General features: G+C 46.0%; 3 protein-coding genes across 7 annotated transcripts in view; 2 read left to right on the top strand and 1 right to left on the bottom strand.

The window, feature by feature from the left end:
• The first annotated feature begins 379 nt into the window (after positions 1–379).
• Positions 380–4,251, top strand: TPRG1L (tumor protein p63 regulated 1 like). Its single transcript, XM_068658746.1, has 5 exons — positions 380–596; positions 683–774; positions 1,588–1,764; positions 2,357–2,510; positions 2,827–4,251. Exons 1-5 carry the CDS (start codon positions 405–407, stop codon positions 3,019–3,021), a joined length of 810 nt encoding a protein of 269 aa, XP_068514847.1. The 5' UTR covers positions 380–404; the 3' UTR covers positions 3,022–4,251.
• Positions 4,252–4,540: 289 nt separating this feature from the next.
• On the bottom strand, positions 4,541–18,144 carry WRAP73 (WD repeat containing, antisense to TP73). Its single transcript, XM_068658744.1, has 12 exons — positions 17,995–18,144; positions 17,409–17,561; positions 16,731–16,847; positions 10,713–10,785; positions 9,730–9,833; positions 8,897–8,983; positions 8,247–8,381; positions 8,081–8,158; positions 7,008–7,113; positions 6,702–6,827; positions 5,866–6,057; positions 4,541–4,976 (listed from the first exon to the last, which is right to left on the bottom strand). The coding sequence occupies exons 1-12, from the start codon at positions 18,061–18,063 to the stop codon at positions 4,867–4,869; spliced, it is 1,350 nt and encodes a 449-aa protein (XP_068514845.1). The 5' UTR covers positions 18,064–18,144; the 3' UTR covers positions 4,541–4,866.
• Positions 16,880–24,095, top strand: part of TP73 (tumor protein p73) — a 36,776-nt gene continuing 29,560 nt past the window's right edge. For 3 of the 5 annotated variants that reach the window (XM_068658736.1, XM_068658733.1, XM_068658737.1), the window contains exon 1: positions 16,880–17,020. In XM_068658736.1, the coding sequence (XP_068514837.1) occupies positions 16,989–17,020 (32 nt within the window). In that variant the 5' untranslated portion in view covers positions 16,880–16,988. Of the gene's footprint in view, positions 17,021–19,641; positions 19,725–21,783; positions 21,925–24,095 lie in introns of those variants that run through there. The other 2 variants (XM_068658735.1, XM_068658734.1) reach the window with 2 other exon arrangements.

Here is a 24,095-nt window from a genome sequence, read left to right as displayed (position 1 = left end):
TAACCCTAAATCCAACCCCTAACCCTAAATTTAACCCCTAATCCTAACCCTAAATCCAACCCCAACCCTAAATCTAACCGCTGATCCTAACCCTAAATCTAATCCCAACACTAAATCTAACCCTAAAACTAACCCTTGACCCTAAATCTAACCCTAACCCTAAATCTAACCCCTGACCCTAACCCTAAATCTAACCCTAATCCCAACACTAAATCTAAACCCGAACCCTAAATCTAACCCCTAACCCTAACCCTTGACCCTAACTCTAACTCCAACCCCAACCCTAAATAAAACCCCAACCCTAACTCCAACCCTAACCCTAACCCTCCCCCAAGCCCCGCCCCCTCCCCGGCTCCCTCCCCTCAGCCCCGCCCCCTGGTGGCCCAGCCCCGCCCCTCCCCGCCATGTTGGCGCTGGGCGATGCCGCGGGCGGCCCCCCGGGGGGCTGCGGCCCCGCGGCCGTGCTGGGGGTGGCGGCCCCGGTGCCGCTGTCCCCCCGCGGGCCCCCGGCGCCCCCGGCCCGGCAGAGCCTGCGGCCGCTCCCCGTGCGCACCGCCACCCGCCGCGGCCGCCTGCGGGACTTCTTCGTGTTCCGGGTAGGGCCCGGCCCCGGCACCCACCCCCCCCCCTTTTCCCAAATTTCCCCCCCCTCTCGCCTCACCGTTGCTCTCTCTCCCCGCAGCCCGGAGCCGTGGAGCAGGCGGTGGGGGAGATCCGCGCCGTGCTGACACCCGCCGAGGACGGGGAGGTGCAGAGCGTGTGGCTGCTGGCGGAGTAAGGGGGCTGGGGGGGGGTAAAGGGGGGTAAAAGGGGGCTGGGGGGGGGGCGATGGGGTACAGGGGCCCTCACCGGTGAGTGGAGCTGAACGGGGGGGGACGGAATGTGAGGGGCTGGGGGCCAGGCAGGAGCTGCTGCTGGCTGCAGGCAGCCCACAGCCCCGAAATCCCAGCCCCCAGACCCCATTTCTGAGCCCCCAGAGCCGAAATCCCAGCCCCAAGCCCCCATCTCCCAGTTCCCGGCCCCAGTTTCCCCATTGCAGGCAGCAGCTGGCTCCAGGCCGTACCCCACGGCACACCTCGGGGCGGCAGGGAGCGTGCCCTGGCACCCACAGAGGCTCTGTGCAGCCCCGGGCTGTAATTCACCACTGCACCACGAGAATAATCGTGGGCTCATCAGCTTTACGTTTCCATTCCTGGTGAAGCGATGTTTATTAACAGTCAAAGCGGTAAGAATAAGCTCTAGTAGGTTTCAAGTTTGAACGCTGATTTCGTCGCCCTCAGAGTGAAAGTAGGAGCAGCTTTAGATGCCCTGAGGATGAAATTGTCTCAGCTGTGGTGGTTCAAGAAGGTAGGGTGGCAAAACATGCAGGAAAAGGTAAGATCTTGGGTTAAACGTGAGGAAACTGATGATTTGGGTGTGCAGATGTGCTTCCAGATGAAAATGTTAAGTCACAGCACAGTTACAGAAGACTGTTTCTCTACCCTGTCCTTGCACAAATGTAGTTATTGATTTAGTAAATGTGGCAACACCAAGCAACGTGGCAACAGCCAAGAAGACCCCTAAATCTCACTCTCGTTACCTTCCCAGAATTGACCACTGGAACAATGAGAAGGAGCGACTTGTGCTCATCACAGACCGGTCCCTCCTGGTCTGTAAATACGACTTCATCAGCCTGCAGTGCCAGCACGTGACGAGGATCGCACTCAATGCAGTTGATACCATCTCTGTAGGAGAGTTTGAGTTCCCACCTAAATCTCTGAACAAGTAAGTTGATGCAGCAATATTGTAGCATTACCCTAAGTAGCGTGGGCTGACAACCCGTGGTTTTAAACATTGGGCACCTTTTGAGAACTCTTCCTCTTGCTGCTGTTAACTCGTTGACTTCATTTACAGTTACTGAAACTTCATTGGAAGATCAGAGTAGCTGCGGTCTTGCTTGGACACTTACTAGTTGCATTAAAAGTGAGTTGCTCCAGGACAAGACCAGCAGATGTGGGAGAAGTTCATTGCTATTAGATAACGCAGTGAGCAGCAGCAGCACCAGAGCATTATTAGAAAGCCAGGAGTACAGGTCAGGTCATACTGAAGTGTAGGTCACTGCAGACAATATGGCTTAGGCTTTGTGTCCCAGATGTCTCATCAGCTTTACCTTTTTGCACTTAGCTGAACGTCTCTTTACGTGTTTCAGGGATGGAATTATTTAATGTTTAATTATTTTATTACTTTCCTAGAGAAAAGCATATTACCAAACAGTTTAGCTGCCAGTTTTAAGTAGGACTCTTTCAGTACGCCTCTAATTAAACTCACTGCAAAGACTGAAATAATTCTGTGTCAATTCTGCTGTCCTCCACATCAGGCGAGAAGGCATTGGGGTTCGCATTCAGTGGGACAAGCAAAGCCGTGCCTCCTTCATCAGCCGATGGAACCCGTGGTCCACAAGCGTCCCGTACGCCACCTTCACCGAACATCCCATGGCAGATGCTGATGAGAAGATCACGTCCCTCTGCCTGGTAAGGAAATCGCCTTTCCTATTCTAGATGGCTTCTTGGTATCATAGGCTGGATACTACTTAGATTAGTTTGAAAAGACACAGCAGGTAAATCGAACAGAAGCAGATAAATTAAAGACAAAACTTAGAGCTGCAACCTGTCTCCCCATTCTCCATATTAAATGTCAGAAAGTAAAGGTTATGACATGCAAGGTTCATCACAACTACAGCTTTAGTGTTAATGCTTTAAACTTCAACATCAGCAGCTCTTTGCCTGTGAAAGCTTAACACTTTTTAAAACAATGGAAGAACATCTTGGTGTTTTTTTTTTCTTTCAGTTGGAAGACTTTAAAACTCAGCTAATTCAAGCTGTGAAGAAGGCCCACAAGGAGTGTCCATTGCCAGGAAGGGCTAATGGTGTGCTAGTGCTGGAGCGTCCTCTCCTGATTGAAACCTACCTGGGATTGATGTCCTTCATCAACAATGAAGCCAAACTCGGCTACTCCATGACAAGAGGCAAAATTGGATTTTAAAATTCATTGCATTTAATCTTTTCAAGGGAAGGTGATTTTATATCAGTCTCCTGGGGAGAGTGCACACTGTGGCAGAATATTTGATAATCAAAGGGGAAAAGTTACGGGAACAAAAGGGGGTGGTTGTAGAACTAATCAGTCCCAGGAAGCCCTGGTTGTTAAGGAAATCACTAGAATGCACAAGCCAGCTTAACCTGAAGCGGACACAAGGTGGTGTCACTCTCATATTCTGTATCTAATTTACAGGTCTTACTGGGTCTTACACAGGGCCAGGGAGCAGTCGTTACTTCCTCTTCCACTTCTAACTACATGTTCTTCCCTGTTAATTCCATGCGATTGATTTCTGCTGCACTCTACAGATCTCCAAGGCACTGCAGCACGTTCATGCCATATTAGTGCCCTATACAGTGTCAAATCATGTGGCGTGCTTGTGACTGTTTAAAGCGGTATTAGTGCCTCAGTTACAGTAATCTTAGTATTTTGATTAATGCCTGTTAAGAATTTTGAAAGCTGTGTCAGTCATTCTTTAGCAAAGCAGTCAGCAAGTTTTGTTAAGCTGCACTGCCACATCTGCTCAGAAGCAGAGCAGTGTACACAAACCTTTACTTTGTAAACTGATGGATATGGCTGAAAGTATTAACTTTTTGTAAAAATAGTTCCTTCTTAATTGAGTCTAACTTGGCAGTTTGTTTTCTTGCTGCAACCATAGAATAAAGACTATCTTGAGAGTGTTGCCAAAAGCCTCAAGCACATTTGCCTTCAAAGTTATTATTTACAGGAACAGTTTTATAACTTAAAGTAATTCTACTTTGATTAGATTTATATTTTGTAATTTTTCCTAAATTTACTGTGGTTTGGGACGGCAGCAGTACAGGACTTCCTAATACCTAAAAATTTAAGCACTGTGTCAGTCTTGATTTATTCATTCTTGCACTTACCCTCTCTAGTACTGCTTTTCAGGAGCAAGAGATACTAAAACTAGAATTACTCCTGTGGTTACTGTAACAAGCTTTGCCATTGCGTAGGACCTTCTATACGCTGCTCTATCAGAGCATTTGTCTGCATAACTGCAATACTGAGTAAGTGCTGTAGTGGTATTTTCTTGAACTTAAAGTAGATGTGGATTTCTGAAATTTATATAAAGCTGAAGTCATGCTGCATGCCCCTCTCAATGCATTTTCTAAGGTATCTATTTATTTTATCTTGCAATAAAGTTAAATGCCAACTAAATTTGTTCACTGTTCTTCATTTTGGGGAGACTGAGCCTGTCAAATTAAGTAGGAGAAGAAAAAAATAAATTGGTAAATGTTCCTTCCCTTGAAGAATCATAGGCTGGCTACTCAAATTAAAGATAAAGGATGGTCCAACAGCTCTTTCCTTACTGAACATTAGATAGCTGGTTCAGAAACTCCCCTTTCAGTTCCATGTAATGTATTCAAAAGTATCAGGTATGATCCTTGGAAAGATTCAGTGCAGTAAATCTAGGGCAATACAGGTTTATAGTGAGAGTCATACCAAGTTTATAACTATCAAAATATTTATTGGAAATTATCAAATTTAAATAACAGCTATACATTATATACACTCAGATACAATCTTAGAAGTGAAATTCCCTAGTTGACAATTTCAAAGAAAGTACAACTACATGAGAACTAGTTTTCTTAAAATCCAGACTTCATTCTCTATGCTTAAGTTGCAACACCACTCAAATAAAAACAGTATTTTACAGATTGGAGTTTGGTTACACTCCTTCAAATAAATAGAAGTACAAAAACCTTCAAGGTTGGGCAATGGGGTTTGACCCTCTTCCTCAAATTTGAAAGCATTTTTAAATGCAGCTGACAGTTACTTCACCTCTTCTCTTTCTAAGTAACACATACAGAAGTTCTCCTTGCTCAGAAGTGCCATGGAATCTCCACTAGGATGCCAGCAGAGAGAGACAATCTGGAAGTCACCTGCAGAAACAGATCACAGTTTGTCAGCAAGAAACCACGTCTTATTTTGGTTACCTTTTCCTAGGCTAAGTCACACACATTGCAAAAAAAAAAAGTTCTCCTACTTTAGAAGCTTTAACATGGAGTTTTTGTTCCTGTTGTAGTAGAGCCAATCCGCTCTCCAGCATCTCAGTGCAAATAATCTGTATTACTGACCATTTCCCCAAAATGGACAGTTACTTTGTACTCCATATACAAGCATAAGCAAGTTTGGAGACTCATCATTTTAATGCAAACAAATGCCACAAGACTGTCCGCTGCTGCAGAGCTGCATTCTCTGATGATCCAGCTGCTACTTGTGGAGAGAGGAAAAAGCTGAATCTGATTTATTTTCTGTTTAATAAGCAGAAAGACATTGATCTAGCTAATGGCCTGGTATCACTCACTGCAAACCATAAAGCTTCTCATAACACAGGCTGACCTAGAGTTCAGGTTCCCATGTGTTCTATCTTTATATACCAGACTTAACACATTTTTCCCTGCTAGTATTTCTGTAGTTGTACTTTAGTTGTTTTCAGAATACCTCAAGTGTTACAACACTTGGCATTCTGCACAATGACCATTTCTATGTAAATAAACTTACATGAATGTAAAGCTTAAGAACTCAACATATCACACAATTAATGCAACAATTAAAATCATTAGCCCCTGTGCTCTGTCCATGATGTATTTTACTGTGTCTGCTGTCTCATTTCAAATGTCTTTTTTAAAGGGTAGAAACACCTGGTTAAGAAGCTCCAAGAACACAGCTAAATCTTTACATGATAATGCTTGGACCAATGTAAAAGTGGGAAAAAAAAAGTTTGTAAGAAGCTGATGATTGCTTGTGGAAGTAATTGCAGAGATTTACCTTCCATTGGAACCTGCACTGACACACATCCAGCTGGGGACCATAAGTAGACTTTGCTATTTCCTGTGCACACAGCAAGTCGAGGTTGTCGTGGATCCCACTGGAAAGACTGGATGGCACACAGCTGCTCTAGGACTACAGATAGCTTCAGCTTTTGAATGTCCCAGATCCAAACAGCATTAGGAATGTTATCTGTCAGAAAACAGAGGTAATCATGTGAATAGCAGAAGGAAAAACAGATCTCTCAGCCTTTTTAGAAGCAACTCAATTTGTCTTCCAGTCCTTCACTGGCTTTTATCAAATTACTCACAATTACGCTCCTCTGTTAGTAGGCTTTTACTCTGACCCACAACTTTTGCATCCTGATGTAAACAGCCCTTGGGCCCGTCAAAGGGAAAAATTGAATGTTAATCCCACAACTTTTACTATTTGTGTTAATCAAAAGTTGCACCGTGACAGGTTGTAAAGAATTCTGCCTTCCAAGACACACACGCTGTATAAATAGAGGAAGGATTTGTGTACTTCATTTTCCAATACAGTGACCTCATATAGATTTGAGGAAATATAGAACAGACTATTTCTGTTAAATATAAAGCCAAAACCAAGGTAACATAATGATAAGCAGGTCTCACAGCTCGCGGTACTTTACACATGCTACACACAGAACATACACTGAATTTCCGCTGTAGTAAAGTGTTTACACAGCAGAGATCCAATTTTAAATAGGGCCTGAGTCTCTCCACAGTGCAAAATAATTCATCCATTATTGACATTTCTGTAAGAAAACACCACGTATAATGAGATTTCCCCTTTAGTAGGGGGCAGTAGGAACTCACCGTTTTTGGTTGCCAGGAAGCAGTTATCTGGACTGAATGCCAACATCCCAATCCCCATTTTGGGGTTAGCCCTATCAGCAACTGGTTTGATATACTGGAAAGAGACTGGCACCTGGGAAATGTCATCTGCAAGTGGAAATAAAAGTGCGTTACTAAACAAGCCTGCACAGACAAAATATTTTTATTCCAACTATTAAAAATCTCTCAAATGATAGGACAGGATTTGACTCTTCTATTTACCTATGATGTTTATTTATGGAAAGACTTCAAATGGCAAGTGTTTCATTTTAGTAAACTCTGGCTTACATTTACTTTGTGTGCTGAAGAGAGAACTAGCCAACGCTCTTGTTGGTGGGAAAGAAAGTCTCTCTGTTTCCACAGATGAAGGTTTCTCCACTTCTTTATACACAACCTACAAAGAAACAAGTGAGAGTTCACTTGTTTGAGAGTACACTACTCGAGTGCATTATACCTCAGCACCCCATAGCTCATTAAAGGAGCAAAGGGTTCCAGCAGGCAAATACTGAGTCTGACATTCTCAGTGAATCATTTGTTTGTTGGAACCATGATCAAGAAAACACTCCTGTGACAAATAAATGAAAGTGAAAGTAAATGAAATGAGAAGTTTTGCTGAAGTGTATTTAATGGATCATGCCTTGCTTCTGGTTAAGAGGCATCAGCACAGCCATGGGGATTTTGCAGCCTTAACAGCCTACACATGTGAACTCTTAAAGGACATCTGTCCAGACCCAAGACTAGGCCTTCCTCCTCAATGGCACGCAGCACTACTACGCTGTTTTTACCTTGAAGACCTGAAGAATGAGAGCAACTTTTTAGAATAAGAGCTGTAGCTTTCTGCCTGCTGCCAACTACCCACAATCTATGGGGTGAGAGACTACGCATATGCAAGGAGAAAAACAATGACAGATGTTTACAGGAAACACTCTTTAGGTGAGCTCAATGAGCTTGCAAATACAAGACAAATCAAATCACAATCCACTTCAAATGCTATTTGAAGTTGAGAAATCACTTCTGTTAAGTTCCCCAGTTTGTCCTCATCATCTGCATAACCCAAATTGCTAACGCAATCACCATCTACATCAAAATACACTGGCATATGACAGAAGTCCTGAGAATCTACTGGTGCCAACACTGATAATCATGTGCATATTCCAAAAAATTTGGAAGGATTCCTCTGTTTCTCTTACATCCCCTAGTTTTCAAGGGAGTTCTCAAACACTGTTTATACCTTACAAGGGAAAAAAAAAAAAAACAAAAACACAACTCTCCAGCATGAAACGCACTTGCTAGCATCTTCAGATATAAATACCTGCACCAAAGTGCTGGTAATTATCAATAGGTTTTGGATCCATACTTACAGTCTTTGTGTTAGCAACTGTTGCTGGATGTTCGAACTCTGCGATCTTTTTCCAAGTTACATGGTTCAAGATACGCACCTAATTCAAGGAAGCATTGCAAGACAGAACCGTTATGACAAAATTCTGCAAATGGGTTAGATGGAAAAGAAAAACACCTACTTCTTACCTTTTCATCATAGCTGCCAATTGCCAAAAATTGACTGCTGGGACTCCAGGCAATTGATTTTATGCCTAAGGACCATTCATACGCTCGGTATGTGGACAGCAGTCTGCCATCAAGGGAGTACAGCAATATTTTATACTAGAAAAAAAAGTTGATTAATTCTAAATACTAAGAATATAATTAAAAGCCACAGGCAGGGAAAACCACTCTTGCCAAGCTCTCCCAGGGTAAAACACAGAAATTTAACACAAAGGGCATAGTGTCTTATCTGTGATACGAGGTGAGGCTCTAGGCATAGACACACAGAGTTATTGTGCAACATAATGTAAAATTTCTACAATATTAAAGAATAACTCATTTATCTGAATAGCTGCTTCCACAACATTCACAATCCAAACTAATGTATTTTTAGATAAATTACAAATCTAATGTAATAATGTTATCATTAAATAAAGACTTATGTAACAGTTTGACATACACCTGTAACGACGCCCATTAACAATACAAGTCTATTCTAAAGGGTTTCATTTGAGTTCAGCTTTTGTTATATTTGTTTAAGGATTACAATACTAGCTATTTCAGTTACCGCTTAGTACATGGCAGCTCTAAAAAAAACAACCCAAATTTTAAGTAATCAAGCTTTTTCCTCATACCTCAAGACATGTATCCCACACTGCCAGAACACAGCCATTGGGAGCCCATTCGATCCCAAACAGATCTTGTGTTTCAGTGTCAAAATGCTGTCCCCAAAAGAGAAGTAATTAGAAACATTGTACTACCAAATACCATTGGATCTGACATAAACATGATCCCTAGTTCTGTCCTTTTAAACTCTCCCACAAAGGTAACAGCATTTTGTACACTAGTGTAGAAAGAGATACTTTGCTATTATGGGAGAAAATATTTCTACAGTTTCCGTGGTTTCTCTTTCTGGAAAAGGGCAAAAAGTTGCTGCATCTTAAAAAAAAAAAAAAAAAGGCATTTCATAAACACAAAGGTGGTTACATCGAATCAGCCAAGAAATCTGGCTAACCTAATTCCTTGTCTCAGAAAAGGTTTTAACTTCTCAGATTCATCCAGTTCTCCAATAGATGCTAGCATGTATTCTTCATAGACCATTCTCATTTTTAAATTGAAAATAAAACAATTTATATTAAACATTTCAAATTATCACTTTGTCAATTATCAGATACCTTCACTACCATTACTACAGCAGCTTGTTGTAAAGAAGCTCATGCAGAATTTCAAGGTGGAACCTCTGCATTCCACCAGAAACTCTTTACACACATGCAGCAGTTACAGCTTCCTGAACAGAATCCCTCTGCTCTGGAAGCACGCCTACAGGCCAGCAAAGGAGCCAGATGCTGGCTAGAAAAATACACTGGCAAGTTCAAAACCAGACTAGCCAAGTGACAGTGTTTAAAGCAGTGTACAACAGATAGCTGTAGTCTATGCAGAAGCTGTGGAAGACAGGGACATGTCTTACCCTGAGTAGCTGCCAGTCACTGCATACGAAGAGGCTGACGAAGTCTTTGCAGTCACGTCTTTCTGCTACTGCCATATAGCGGCCGTCCTTAGTGAAAGCAATCCCTGACAAGGAGACAGAAAGGCAACACTAAGAGAAGGTAAGGCAGAGTAAGTGATGACTCTACAGTGAAAAGCAGTTACTCCTAATTCGAGGGGGAAGTAAGAGGAAAGGGGGGACAAAAACTTAGTTTGACAGAAGATCCCATTAATCAAGTCATTGAGCAGTTTTCACTAATTTGCTTATGCAATTCTTGGACTTTGAATAGGATTTCTAACGATGCAGCTTTCCAGCTACTGCAGAACTTCATCACACTTCTAAACAGACTGTTTGATTACTGACAGATAGTTGTTACATGAAGTGCATAGATTTCAAACAAACAGTGCATTTGGCCTAGCTGCATGTCAGGTATGCAATTACTGGTGTCCCATCAAGTTCCAGGTGTGTGTCCTGTCCACTCTTATAAAAGAAGAAATACTTTGCCATCTTCATCACATGTGTGACTATTATACATAAACCTCAGCTGGGAAGCTGCTAACCACAGTCATGCTGCAGACAGCTCTGACAGGAGCTTCCTTTTTAAATCTTTTCATGTGTAATGAGACACTTTGGATTAGTGCTTTTCATCACAGTGCATCCAGCTTAATTTAATGTCTTGTAGGACCTTTCATAAGGGGACCAGGACAGAAAGAACAGGTACATAGAGAGCTGTAATCCTCTCAGAGAGGAAAAGGACCTCAGATCCTAGGGCAACACTTGCAGTAGTTGGCAAACAGGTACTGATTTTAGAGCTGTGCACCTCTGAGGGCAGCCAGCCCTTCAGCAGGGAGGGACTAAGAACCCTGCTCCATTCAGAAACATGAGCTTCATCTTCACACATCAACTTTGTTTCTCTTTGTGCCACATTAAGAATAACATCCCCCTGTTCAAGTTGTGACACTCACCTTGCTGACAAGCTTTGGGATACTTGATGTAGGACACAGACTTGGTGCACAAGGACCACACAGTTATCCGCAGCTGTTGCAAAGAGAACAAGGAATTATTTGCTTATTTTTGTAGATTAAAAAATAAAAACAAAAACCCAAACAACCTAGTTCAACAACACAATGTAGATAAACACACCTTCTGTGGTTTAATTATGCTTTGCTATTATTCAAACAAATCCTAAGAAAACCTGCAAGAAATTCTCTCCTGAATTCTCTTCAGTTAGCAAGGACACTTATTTCAGATTATTATACTCTAGAGGGGTACAGGTGCATAACACCCATACAGACACAAGCACTTTGTTAATATTGAAGTTGGGGATGTCAGCACAAATTTAGCTTCAATTGCCAATGTATATTGTACATAGATGCTTTTCAGCTGGAAAAACAGTTTCATCACAGAATCTGGAAAAGAAATGAGGAGTTTATTGCATTTATGAATAGATGAGAAATTGCTACAGCTTATGAGTATTGTGTCTCTTGAGATAGGGCTACTAAAAGAGAAGACTTTCTTTTAAAGACACTCAGCTTTTGACAGCTGATTTGCATTTTTCTCTTCCCTCAGCCACCCACAAGAAGGCAACATTACATAATTAAAGAACTAGAAGAGAACTACAATACAGTGTGTAAAGAAACACATTAAACATCCTGTCTCGGGTATTTCTGGAGACCTGTGCATCCACAAACCAAGAACTGCAGAGAAGGCAGTCAGCTGCCAAACAAGCCGCTCCACAGCTCTTCAAGGTCACAGCCTGCATTCTGGAAGCTCTGCGTTGCCATCTGCAGATTATTCAATTAAAAACAAATACTTCTCTGCCTTAGCAACGGCAGCCACACCAGACATATGTGCATCAATCAGGATGTCATGTGAACCTTTGCATTTATATCTGGTGCAAGGAATGTTTCCAGTGTAAGTTTTTTCCTTGTGTTTTCCTATGTTTTATTGTACCAAGGTAAGGGAACAGGTAAAAACTATTTTTGCAATAAAGAACGATGGTCATAAAACCATCTTTCCCAAGACTACTGAACAACAAAATTAGTTGATTCACTACATGAGTAAAGCTTTAGCACCATCTACCATTCTCTCACCCACCTGCATCAAGCACCAACCAACTACCAGCAGCAGTGGAACAAGTTTCTGCTGCACTTTTTTTTTTTTTGTGTTTGTCCTCCATACCTATTTTCCTTCTCTGAAGCAATTGGTACAATTCATTAGTGAGAGGACCCCAAGGTAGCATCCTGTGTATCTGTTCTGCCTGTTAATGCTCAGACTGTGGAGGTTTTTCTTACTGCTAACATGTGCTTTCTAGCAAAAGTGACTGATAGGTGTTCAAATCAAGCTGCAGAATCCTAACAAATGCTGCATCTCTCCAGAGATATGTAGAGTCCAAAAGCAAAAGAGCATCACTAGCTGTTTTTTTCTACTGCTTTTGTAAAAAAAAGTTTGTGAGACTTGAAAAGACAACACAAGAAGCATTATTATTTAATATAACAGGAAAGAGCATAACCAGATTACAGTCTGATTGTAACAAAGGCACTACTGGACCACTATTTGATGCAGCCTTTATTATTCTCCTCCTTTATTTAACAGCTATGAAATTACAGCTAGGCATCTACAGCACCAACCTGGAAGTTTAACAGATCCTAGAGGAATCCACTAGATGAGCAACATTAATCAAGTTTTATCACTGCAACTGCCCACTTCCGGACATACAGAAATACCATGTTGTTAGTCTGCTCTTCAGGCAAGATTTACTTTAAAAATACCAACACAATGCCTACTCACATTCTTCTACAGCAACTGCAATAGTGATATGCTGCTTGCTCCTATTAATTGCAGTGTTAAATGTACTTGCTGCTGTTCCTCCCCTGAACAAAACATGCAGGACACACAACACATGCATTCTACAGCCACTTAATACAAGCTTAGCAGCTGCAAGCTTTGAATGCTGAGGTCTGGATCGTAATTTTTCCTGACAAAGGCATCCAAGCTTACATTTGTGTTACTGCTTGGCCTCGCGACCAACTCACCTTGCCTGCTGCGTGTCACCCACACTTCTATCCTGCACTGTACAGACTGGCTCAGAGCCTCAGAAAACACAAAAACGCACTGCTGAGTGCGCAGGGAGAGGGAAACCTCTACCAGAAACAGCCCAGGGCATGTAAGGGCTCCCACCTCTGCCTTGCCTGAGACTGCACCTCGGAAGAGGAATGGCAAGTACACCTTCCCTTGTCCCAGCATTAAAAGCATGTGAAAGTAAGCTGCTTTGACACCCAAAATCAGGATTCTTTTCAGTTGGTTTTTTTTTTTTTTTTTTTTTTGTCTCCAGACAAACAGAACATTTTCTGAACTAAGAAAGACACACCGCATGCTTCAGCTATGGACCTGACCCCTGTCTTACAATGTTCACAATCAGATGTGCCAAAAAGGGTGAACCTCTATCTTTCCAGCTGGAACTGAAACATTATTCCACAATCCTGCCCAAGCTGACACAAACTAGCCCAAGGAGGTTTATTGCCCAGCTGACAGAGGTGATTGAGAGACAGAAACAAGATCACTAAACGGCTGAAGCTGGAGGGGACCTCTGGAGATCTTCTAGTCCAACCCCTGCCACACACAGAGGATGAGAAGAAAGCCAAACACCACAAACATCACAATTATATTCTTCTTACTGACTTTTCTCAGAGAGCTCACGGGGAAGGGACAATTGCTTTTCCAGCAGGAGAACAGACTGTGGCTCCTAAGTCCATGGCAAACACTTTGTGGCCGATCATTTTGAGGGATCCTTTGCTATAGGTGACTAGATTAAGTGGAGTTGTCAAACTCAAATCCAAATAATAATGGTGTCTGAGAGGTTTTCAGCTGTTGTTTTGCAGTGGAAAAACAAACCAAAAGCAGAAGCATTTTTAAAATAGCCCCAAAACAGCTGAGAAATAAAAAGTATTTAGATGGTAACGTGATAAACAGTCTCCAGTGCTGGGTTCAGGACTACGTCCCGATGTTGACAGCTATAGGCAGGTGTAAGACTGGTGATTTTCAATAGATAAAAACACACTTTTAAACAACCTTGCATCTCAAATGACTGTCAACTTTTGTCCCAGACTTGACTGGGTCACAAAGCCTCCTTACATAGCAGTGTCTGTCAGCACCGGATTTCAGAAGATTATTCAGAGCACATTCCTCGACAGAAAGCATTTTTCAACCAACGTAGCCATTTCCAGTTACTAAGGATTAGCTCCAATATACACAAACACACATTTTTTCTGCTGCTGGAGTTCTACAGCAGTTCCTTAACGCTTTGGCACTACAGTGGAACTAGAGAGTACAGCACATGCACTTTGTAAGTATGGGTCTTAAAAGAAGCACTCCAGAACAACGCTGATTATCTTCAGATATTTATCACAAATCTTAGAAGTTTTGAAGAAGCAAAAGCTCCAATTGCTTTCTCTGCATCTTTTACCCACAGCTTGTTTAAGCTCTACATGTGCCTATCACTCCAACATTCAGGCAGAAGGACAGCACTGTAAGAGGAACAACACCAGGTACATCTTCCACGGGACAAACTGAGAACGGGGAATCTTCTGGTAATCAGCTTGCTGTGCTAGACACACTGCAATGCAGCAGGAGCACAGAACTGCCCCACAAAACAGAGAGGATTTCAGCAGGAGAGGAAGCACCTGCTGTAAAACAGAGTAGCAAACAATAGCCATGGGATGACAAGCTGCCCTCCAGGTCTCTACGTGAATCACTATCATTGACTCCATGCACTAACTTTTTCAGATTCCAGGTAGATTTCACATAGCAGGCTTTCAGAAAGTGCTTTTCTAATTTTCATTAAGCCTTTATTGATTAAAAACAATAAAAAAGTACCTTCAGATCACTATTTTATTTTTCAAAACTGCTTTTCCTAACAGAATTGTACTCTAGCTTGGCATGAACAACAAGGTGATGAAAAAGTCAAGCTGTAATTATTCTGGCTTCTTGTCATGTGCAGCTCTAAGATAGAAGCAGACAATTAAAGAAACGCCTTTCAAGTCTGGAAGCACCTTTAAATATTTCCTGCTGCCTGGTAGGACTAGTGAACCTGTGTATACTTCCTTTCCCAAAACTGTAGCATCCAGCAGCCTTGCATAGCATGCTGTTGATTGCAGTGATTACATGAAGATTTAGATAGCTGACAAATGTTTTCTGTGGCACAAGTAAGTATGGATTGCTGAAAATAAATTAGCATAACCATATGCCTTCAAGAAATTTGAGTAGGAATAAAATTTATTTGTGAGCTTACAGTGCAGCTCACATGCTGACCTGAAGAATTACAAGTATGAGTAATTAATTGATGCTGTTTGCAAGTACCACACTACCAAAGCCAAGCTGCACTGGTTCATAGAGAAGCTTTAAGCCCTCTGAGCGATCTTTGAATTTGCTAAGGTACCTAATACACCAATATTAAGTGTCCTGACAATTTCTGTCTTGAGCACCGCTCATGTCTGCCCCACCAGACTATGGATTTAGCATGCTATAGGGTAAACACAACTCAGACATCGGCATAACCCAGGCAGCTGTCTGACAAAAGCTAATTTAGCAACCTGTTTACAGCTGGAAAGAAAACTTATCCCAACGCAGATGCCAACTTGGCAAAGGCTTAATGAAATCCTCTAAGGTCAAACCGAGTTCTGTTGGGAGGTAATAAATACTTGCTCGTCCACCCCCACACGCATGTGCCGTACGGAACTCACTTGTAGCACATAGCAGCAGCCCTCAGTTTGGGTTACACAGACTACTACGCTCCTGCCTGAGTAACAAGCGTGTCTTTACTGACTTCAGGTTGAAGCTCTGGGCTCATTTATTTTAATCACCATCAAGGTGAATCATTCCTGGAAAAAGTCATGCTTAAATTCATCACTCCTCATAAGCCATGAGCTAGAAGGGTGGGGGAGAATGGAAGGAGACTGTTTTATAGCCAGAAAATCTCTACTTCAGTCAGCACTAAAATCCCTGGCCAAACACTAAACAGGCTTGCCAGAGAATTCCTCAATGTGTGCACAGGGAGCTACACTTCAGCTGCAAGCATGTTTTTTTGGAGGTTTCCTCGAGAGCATCAGCACTTACACTAACTCTAGTATACACACACATGACAAATTCCCCCATCTATCACTCAAATTTGGACAGTGGGTTAAAAAAGGAAAATCTTGCAGTGCAATATTTGAATTCAGTGCTAGCGAGGATTGTGGCACAACAAGGTGTCATCTGGCTTTGAAAAGATTAGATACAGCAAGAAGAACAGTTTCTTTCAAGTGGTTCCTAGCTATTTTCTGACTGTTCCTCTCTGCACTGAATAACATCAATCATCAGCTATAATCCAAAGACTATAAAGGTGAAGAGTCAGACTTCCAAACACCTTCCAACAAGCCCTTTGTGTCCAGCACACACAAACCACTTCAGTTTCTACACCAGAACACGGCTCTTAATCAATAAGCATGCACTTTAATTATAATTTCACAAGTGATTCTATCAACAGCCTTCTGACTTCTGTCTATAAAATCAAGTGTTCCTGTAAGCATTCCCAAGATATAAACCTAAGAGCTTTTTTTTAATTCCACAGCCAGTCTTAAATTTTTGTGGATGTGGTTTTGTTATGCTTGTTTGCTAGAAACCCTGAGCTTTCCCTGAGCTACCAACACTACATTTGATTACTAAAAAAGCGTCAATAAATGCCAGTTATCCCTACTCTTTTCTTAAGCACACAATTTTACCTATATAAACTAAAGTGTCCATTCTCTATTGTATCAATACAAGAGAATAAAATGTTAGCAGAATAACACCTAAACTGGAATTAAGCTAGATTACATCTGTAAATACAGGAAAACTTTGTGTTCTTTACCACCACTACAGCTTTAAGAGCTTCTGGTTATTTTAAGAGGCGAAGTGCAGACAGCAACATCTGATACCATCAAGAGTAATCATGACTTCACACTTACATGAAACTCAGTTGTATTGAGAATGTGACGACCATCCGGACTCCAGCATGAAGCCACCAATCCTGCTGAGCCTTCGTCTATCTTACAGTGCCAGTCTGGCTGCTCCAAGGACCAGACCTAGGACAGAGGGGAAACCAAACAGACTGCACCAAACGAACACTTCACCTAAACCTCTTCTTGCAAGAACACACCACAGCTGAGGAAGAGTTCCTGCATAACATACCAGAGGGGTCAGGAAACCTCTGAAAGCCCGCAGCCATGAAGGACTGGCGCTGGATTCCGCTACAAAAGTAAGCCCCACACCTCTGTGTGTTAATACAAATTGTAAAGCAAGTTTTCTTCTGTGATAAATATTCTAAGGTCCAGCAATTTTAAAAAAAACATGGTTTAGCTCACGTGGCAAGTTTGCATGTATTTGTTTCCTGCTGAAATAAGAAACCCTTAAAATATTCTCTAGCTTTGGTTTAAATTGGTTTGCTAGGTATTTTATTCAAATTTTGTTTGTTTTCAAACTGAGATGTGTGTGATAGTTCTGTAAATATTAGCCTGCTGGGTTACAAAGCCTCAAGCCACGCATTGTGAATAACATCAATTACTTCAGCAAAAGCACTGAGCAACGGCTTGCTGTTACGTTCTCCCTCACACCACACGGGAAACGTACCTGGTCCGGGTGCTTACCTGGACGATCCCGCGCTTGTACATGGCACAGAGGATGAAGAGGGAGTCTGACGACCACTCCACGTACTGGATCTGGTCCAGGCAGGTGTACAGCTGCAGGATCTGCAGGGTGCTCACGTCCCGCACGATGAGCCGGTACTGCACACACGATGCCTGGGATAAACCAAGGGCAGCGCTGAGCTGTGGTGTGCCACAGCTACAAACTGCAACTCTCACTGCACCCCAACGAACCGCTGCTGACCCTAAAAGCTTTAGTTACAGTTTGTTTTTTATTATTATTTTTCCCCCCTTGAGAAAGGCCTGACTGACAGAGCTGCTGTAACACAAACCTCTGTAAGAATACTTAAGCCAGCAGGGGGGCCTCTCGTCACTTAACAAACCGAGCTCATTAACTCCCAGACCGCTCGCCAGGCACAATTAGCCCTAATTCTCCCCAAACAAACCCATTTTTGGGGGGGTTTCTCATCAGCCCCGGGGGCCGGGCAAGGCGCCGCGCTGCCCGCCAGCCCCTCACACGCCCCGGCGGAGCCCAGCGGCCGGGGAGCGATGCCCCAGGAGGAGCCGGGCCGGTACCGGGGGCACCCACCAGGCAACGCCCGTCGGGGGAGATCCTGCCCAGCAGCCCCGACAGCCGGCACGGCTCCGAGAAGTTCATGGCGGGGCCCGGCCCGGCCCTCGCCCGGGGCCGGCGGCGGGAGGAAGGGGCAGGCGCCGCTCCGCCGGGCTGCCAATAAGGCCGGGGGGGGAGCCACGATGTACGCCGGGAAATGTAGTCCGGCGCTGAAAGTAATTATCATGCAAATGAGCCGGGTTAATGAGAGCCCGCGCCGGCTTCGCGCCGTTCCCCGCGGGCTGAGCTTCCCCCCCGCGCTGCGCTTCCAGGCGGTTGGGCCCGGGCGGCTGATTGCTGGCGGTGGGGAGAGGCCAGGAGGCCACCACCTGCAAATGAAGCACCTCAGCAGAGGCAGAGCTCGCAGGATCTTTAAAAATTAAAGATCTTAAGGGTGTTTTTTTGAGAGAGAAAAAGAGCCGAGAGTCGCTGCCGACGGGGGAGACAGGCCTACCCACACTGGGGTGCACCCCCCAGTAGGCCTGGGGCAGCTGTGGACCTGGAAAGGGCCCAGGATCTGCTTTTCTGCCCCAAAATGTGCAAAGCATTGGCAACAACAGCCCCACAGGGCGATGTCCCCACACTGCTCAGCCCCCGCTCTCTAATCCATGTCAGTTTGGGGCCTGTACGCAGCCCCAGCGTGGTCACACAAAGGCAGCATGCCCCGTCCCACATCCACCTCAGCTCCAGGCCTGTCCTCAGGACACGTTATGGATCGTGCATTTAGGCCCTAAAAGCAGCTACAGTGACTCCGATGTGTTCAGGGTCCCACAAACCCATCTGTCCTCTCGACCGGCCCACGCATAAAGCCTGTGGGCTGGTCTGAAGCCAGGGGCAGCGATTTTGGGGTGCCTGCGGGCAGAGCTTTGGCTGTTTGGCTCTGAAGGGAGGCGGGTGAGTCAAGCACGCGACCGACTTTTTAAAGGTCACGAACACCTCTCAGTGGTTTCACCCCAGTGACTGAATGCAGTCAAAAGGGAAAGTCAGCAGGAGAACTTCAGCTTGTGAAAATGGGTGTCAGTAAACAGATAGTCGAGGAGTGCGGAAGGAAGAGTAATGCTGGCCGCCTCCTTGTGAGTGCTGTAAAATGCCTGCCAGCCCGCCGCTGGCCCTGAAGCTGTTCAGGCAAGGAAGGAGGCTCCCAGTCCTGCTGTCCTTTGGGGAACAGTCTCCCACTGCAGGCAGTGCCGGGCAATCAGCAGTGCCCTTGCATATCCTCAGCACGGCCTGCCCCAGGCCAGTAATGCCCCAGGAGGGATGAGCTGGGCATTTTGACCAATGCAAGCACCAAAACAGCTCCGGAGCAGCAATCTGACAGGGTTCGGAGCTTCCAGAGGTGCTGTGGTGCACATGGGGTCTCCTTCCCGACCCGACAGCAGCCATCTCGGGCTCTGTAACTCTGCTGCTGGAGCCCCAGAGGGCTGCCTTGCCCTGGAGTCACTTTGGCACTGGTGACCAGCTTAATTCCCCAGCACGCTTGGCTGAGCATTCCCCACCCCCTTGTAACTGCCTCGTATTCCAGGAAGGAGCGCACAAGCCTTTGCCTCACTTTTCACATAGCTTTCAACAGCTCCAATGTCATTGCCTAGGCGACCGGGACGCTACTAGATTGTAGTGCAGTAAATAACATAGATCCTCAATCCCAGGCCGCTCCTGTCTGCGGGAGACCTCCGGGGGAACTCGAAACGCCTGGGGAGCCAGAGCAGGTAGGAGGAAAAAAAGACAAAAGGAAACCCCTTGCTATTTGTGTGTGTGTGCTACTCAGCACAGACCCTCTCAGGAGCGCAGCCGGCAGATGACTTGTGGCCGTTCTGCTTTGTAGGGTGGCTATACAAGATTAGGAAATCTTGGAAAGTTTGCTCCAAAGTGCTTTAGATCCAGAGTTAAAGCACTTGTGGAGGAAAGACCAGCCAAGTGTGGGATAAAAAGCAGAGGAGGGGTTGGACACATGCAGGATGCTGTGGTTGGTTGCCTGCTGCCCGGCTCCGTGCAGTCGGCGGGATCGGGTCTGCACTCAGGGCTGGTGCTTGGCTGCCAGGTGCAGGCTCTTCTCACCTCCCGTGAGCTGTGAGGGACTCCTGTCTGTCGACTTGTGTGTCTGTCAGAGAGGATTTGGTCTTACTCACTCCTCTTTTCTAAGCATTGTTTTGCACGTGTGAATTTACTGATCAGGGACAAGTGAACAAGAGCACAGGTGACGTTGCGACCTTGGATTCTGTCTACATTTTGCAAAGCAAGGCTTTGTCCCCCTCGTTACACTTCTGGTACCCCTTACCTGCCTTATGCTGATGAAAGAGGGAAGCTGAATTTGTAATAATTATAAGAATATTTTCAGAGCCAGTGGTTAAAATAAGAAGGAATTGTGCCCCTGGAGTGACACATCCCAACCCGTGCTGCACAGTCTGGCAGCTCAGCGGAGGAAGGTGGCAGCCCCACGTCACTGCTAATCTGGCAGCGTACTGAGCTAAGTCCCCAGAGCAAGCAACCGCGGGCTGTTTCCTCCTTGCAGGCTTTGTCCCTGTACTTCTAGTTGATTTTTCGCTGTGCAATTTCCCTGCAATGCACTAACTAGCAACAGAGGGAAGCAACAATCCAGTGAATGGTGGAGGAGACCCGAGAAGGCACGCGGAGAGGCAGCTCCCACGTGAAAACAAGCAAATCGCGTAAGCAGCATTTGCTCCACGCACCGAGCCCCCTAGTTTGCATGTTTCAGTCTTTCTTCCTCTAAAAGCCTGCAATAAATCAGGTGAGTGGCCTGCCTGCAGACCTCCCCCAGCTCTGCATGTGCCCGACACAGTCCTATGTCGCAGCCGTCACCGCACGTCACTCCAGGCACATCATGTCCGTGTTGCTCTGAGGCAGAAGGGACAGAGGACCCCTGCCGCACCCTTCCCTAGCTGAAGAGATCATCAGTTTAATAAGCAGATGTGGGTCTCTGGAGGTGTCAGGGTGGAAATCCTCCTGGTGGTTTCACTAGAGAGCTCCTCTGTGCAGAAGTCAAAGTGTTATCTCGGGCCTTTCCTCAAACGTTGGTGCTGGAAGAGGTGTCAGGGCGACGTCGGGGAGCTGGCGCTGTTACTGCAGAGGCTGCGGATCCTCCAAGGTGATGTGGGAGACTGGAAGTGACAGAGGCTGAAGCTGCTGGGGCTGTTTCCTAGCTCTGCTGCTGCCGCCGGTGTGTTTAGCCCTGGGGTAGTCACCTCCCAGTGCTATTTGCATAGTTTACAGGCACTGGGAGGTAATTACATCCAAGTGATCTAGTAATGCTGCTTTAGCAAGACAGAATCAGTCCCTACAGCTCTTCCTAGCTCACCTTCATTTAACCTGTGCCAAGGGCCTCTGCTGTTTCCAGTAGGATGTGATTTCCTTCTGCTGGACCTCACTTCTGAGTCGCTTCCCTGCTTCCCATCCACCTCGACTGCAAATGCCTCCACAGCACCTCATTTTAGAGCAAATTACACCAGCAAAGTTGCTGCCAACTTTGGGGGATGCTGTCTGCAGTCTTCTGCAACTCCTTGCCATCCTGGAGGCCAGGCTTTAGCCTGTCCCTATTGCTGCAGGGATTCCTTCCCAGACAGTGCAGTAATCACTGCGTGAGGGAGGCTGACAGCCAGGATGCTCTCTGTACCATGGAGTGTAAGTGTTTGGGTGCGAAAGGACGCTGGCCTGGCTTTGCAAGCACCAATTGTGCTTTGAAAGAGAAAGGGAACTTCCAAAACGCCCTTAAAATATTCAGATTTTTTTTCTGTTGAAAGCGAGTGCAGCCACGTGGTTAGAGCTGGTGTCACCCATCATGACCACACAGCACGGGGCGGTGCGGAGGTGCTTTCTCTGCTGAAGGAAACGGCCTGGCTCATTCTTGGCATTGCCGACACCTTGGGCCATGGAAGGCAACATGGAAACAGGGTAAGGCCCCCAGCAGAAGCCCCGCAGCAGCTCTGAGCTTTTCCTTTTCTCAGATCTGCTGCTGCCGTTCTTTTGTTTCTCTTCATTGACTCGTGGGACGAGGAGGGGTGGGTGGACACGAGACTTTCACAAGCTGGCTCTTCTGCGAGCAGACTTGAGGGGAGAGCTCTCTGCTGCTGTGCCGAGCCCTCCTGGAAGAGCACCTGCGGGTGCTGTGTGGCTCAGGTGAGTCACAGACGTGGCAAAAAAACAGCGTGGGGCCAACTTTCAGGGGACACCACCCTGCTTTCGTTTGAACGCCTGGTGCGGTGTCTCCTGAAGCTGCCCAGCCTCCAGCTGACTCGGAGGGACCATGGAAAGGGCCCCGAGGCCGGCCCCACAGCTGGGCTCACCCAAACATCGCCCGCTGCGGCCGGCAGCCCGAGAGCAGAGAGCAGGAAGCCTTCGGGCTTTCAGTATTACACGGCGGTACTGAGTTGAAACGAGATGGTAACCCTCGTTTGGGGAAAAGGAGTAATCGGGTCTCGGCTGGGCCGTGAGTGTGTGTCAGGAGGGGCAAGGAAGCTTTCCCTGGGGTTCCTGGGGAGGAGGAGGATGGCCGTGCGGCGTGGCGGCAGGCAGAGGAAGGCAGCAGGCTGCTCAAGATGGCTGCGGGCCGGCCCTCCGCAGCACGCTGCCTCTCCCGGGGGCTTGGCAGGGGGACAGGCACCCGGAAAAGGTCCCGGTGTGCTCAGAGAAAGAGGCCGGGATGCTGTGGGCCCTCGGGCTGTCTGTGGCTCACGGCACATTGCAGCTGAGCCAGGCGTGCTCTGTCCATGTGGTCACACCGGGCTTTGCCACATATCGTCACCCATTTCTCCAAAGAGCAGGCAAACAACGCAGCTTTCCTGGGTGTTACAACGCCTGAAGCACCTCCTGTGTGTTGTCTTTTCTCTCTGAGCATGTCTGCAGGCTCTGGAGCAGCTACAGACCACCCTTGCTCTTACAGAACCACGTTTTTGCAAAGCAGGACCAGACGGTGGCCACCCATGGGCACTCGTAGCCATACGTATTTCTGGTGGGTTTCCTCCGTGGGGCCTGGTGACCACAAAGAGCCTGGCTGTAGGAGCAAGTAGGAGCAGTGCTGAGCACTCGGAGCAGGTGTAGGTGGGACAGCTCCCTCCCCATCTCACAGCCAGGGGCAGGAGGAGCAGACAGGAGGAAGGGTGGCTCAGTGGCTGTGCAGCACAGCAGCATTCAGAAAACTTTCACCAAATTGGCTTTCCTACATGTTTCCTGTATGCAGTTCTGGGTAAACGGGGCACTTCTCTCAGTAAGGCTGCTGTCCCTTTACAGGAGAGGCAGTGCTTCTGCCTTGGTTTGCTTGGAAAGCATAAAATAACGTTCAATAGTATTTGCAAGCTGCTTAGAAGTGGGAAGGTCATTTTAATGCCTGAAAAAGTAAATTGAAAGGTGCCTGTATTGTGTCTTCTGTGTGAGTTTACTTAGCTGTCTTTATGCCTTTACAGATTTCTGGGTATTTGCAACCAAAGGTTCATGAGAAAAATACATTAGTCTGTTGGCAGGTAACATTCCTGGGATAAAAATTGTCCTGCGCCTAACATGGACAAACCAGGGTCCAGGAGCAACACCGTAACAGAGCACAAGCAGACTTCCTGAAGTGGCCACTGGGTGCTGGAGGTGCCTGAGCTCGGGTGCTGGGTGCTGCTGTGCTCCTGCCTTCCTGCCTTGCCTTGTTCGGAGCAGGAGGATGTTCCATACACCAGCCAACAGGGGCCAGCCCTTGTCTTGAACTCCTGGCACTGCCCTGATTCAGGGGCACGAAGGCCTGCCCTGTGTGCACCAGCTTTGCACAAGAGGGTTTCCCCACTCTGCTGGCCACTGAGCAGCTGGGCAGGCAGGGTGCTCTCAGGGGAGCAGCACCAAGGGCCCCTTTGGCTCTGATTCTTACTGTGAGACTTTGTTTGCTACCTAACTTGAGGTTTCGGTTTTATTCAGAGGCCTCATACTCGAGAGTTTTGTATATCTGAGAAATCTAAGCCCTTTTCTGAATGAAGCCGGTCCCAAACGTTGGCTAGGAATAGCTGTCAGAGTGCCCCAGGGCTGGGGAGGCCGCGTGTGGCAGTGCTGGGTGCTGCTGGAGCACTCTGTAAGCATCTCAGATGGGAGCC

Source organism: Anas acuta, chromosome 22 (genome assembly GCF_963932015.1).
Source record: "Anas acuta chromosome 22, bAnaAcu1.1, whole genome shotgun sequence".
Lineage (NCBI taxonomy): Eukaryota > Metazoa > Chordata > Aves > Anseriformes > Anatidae > Anas > Anas acuta.
This window is presented reverse-complemented; position numbering and strand designations above follow the sequence as displayed.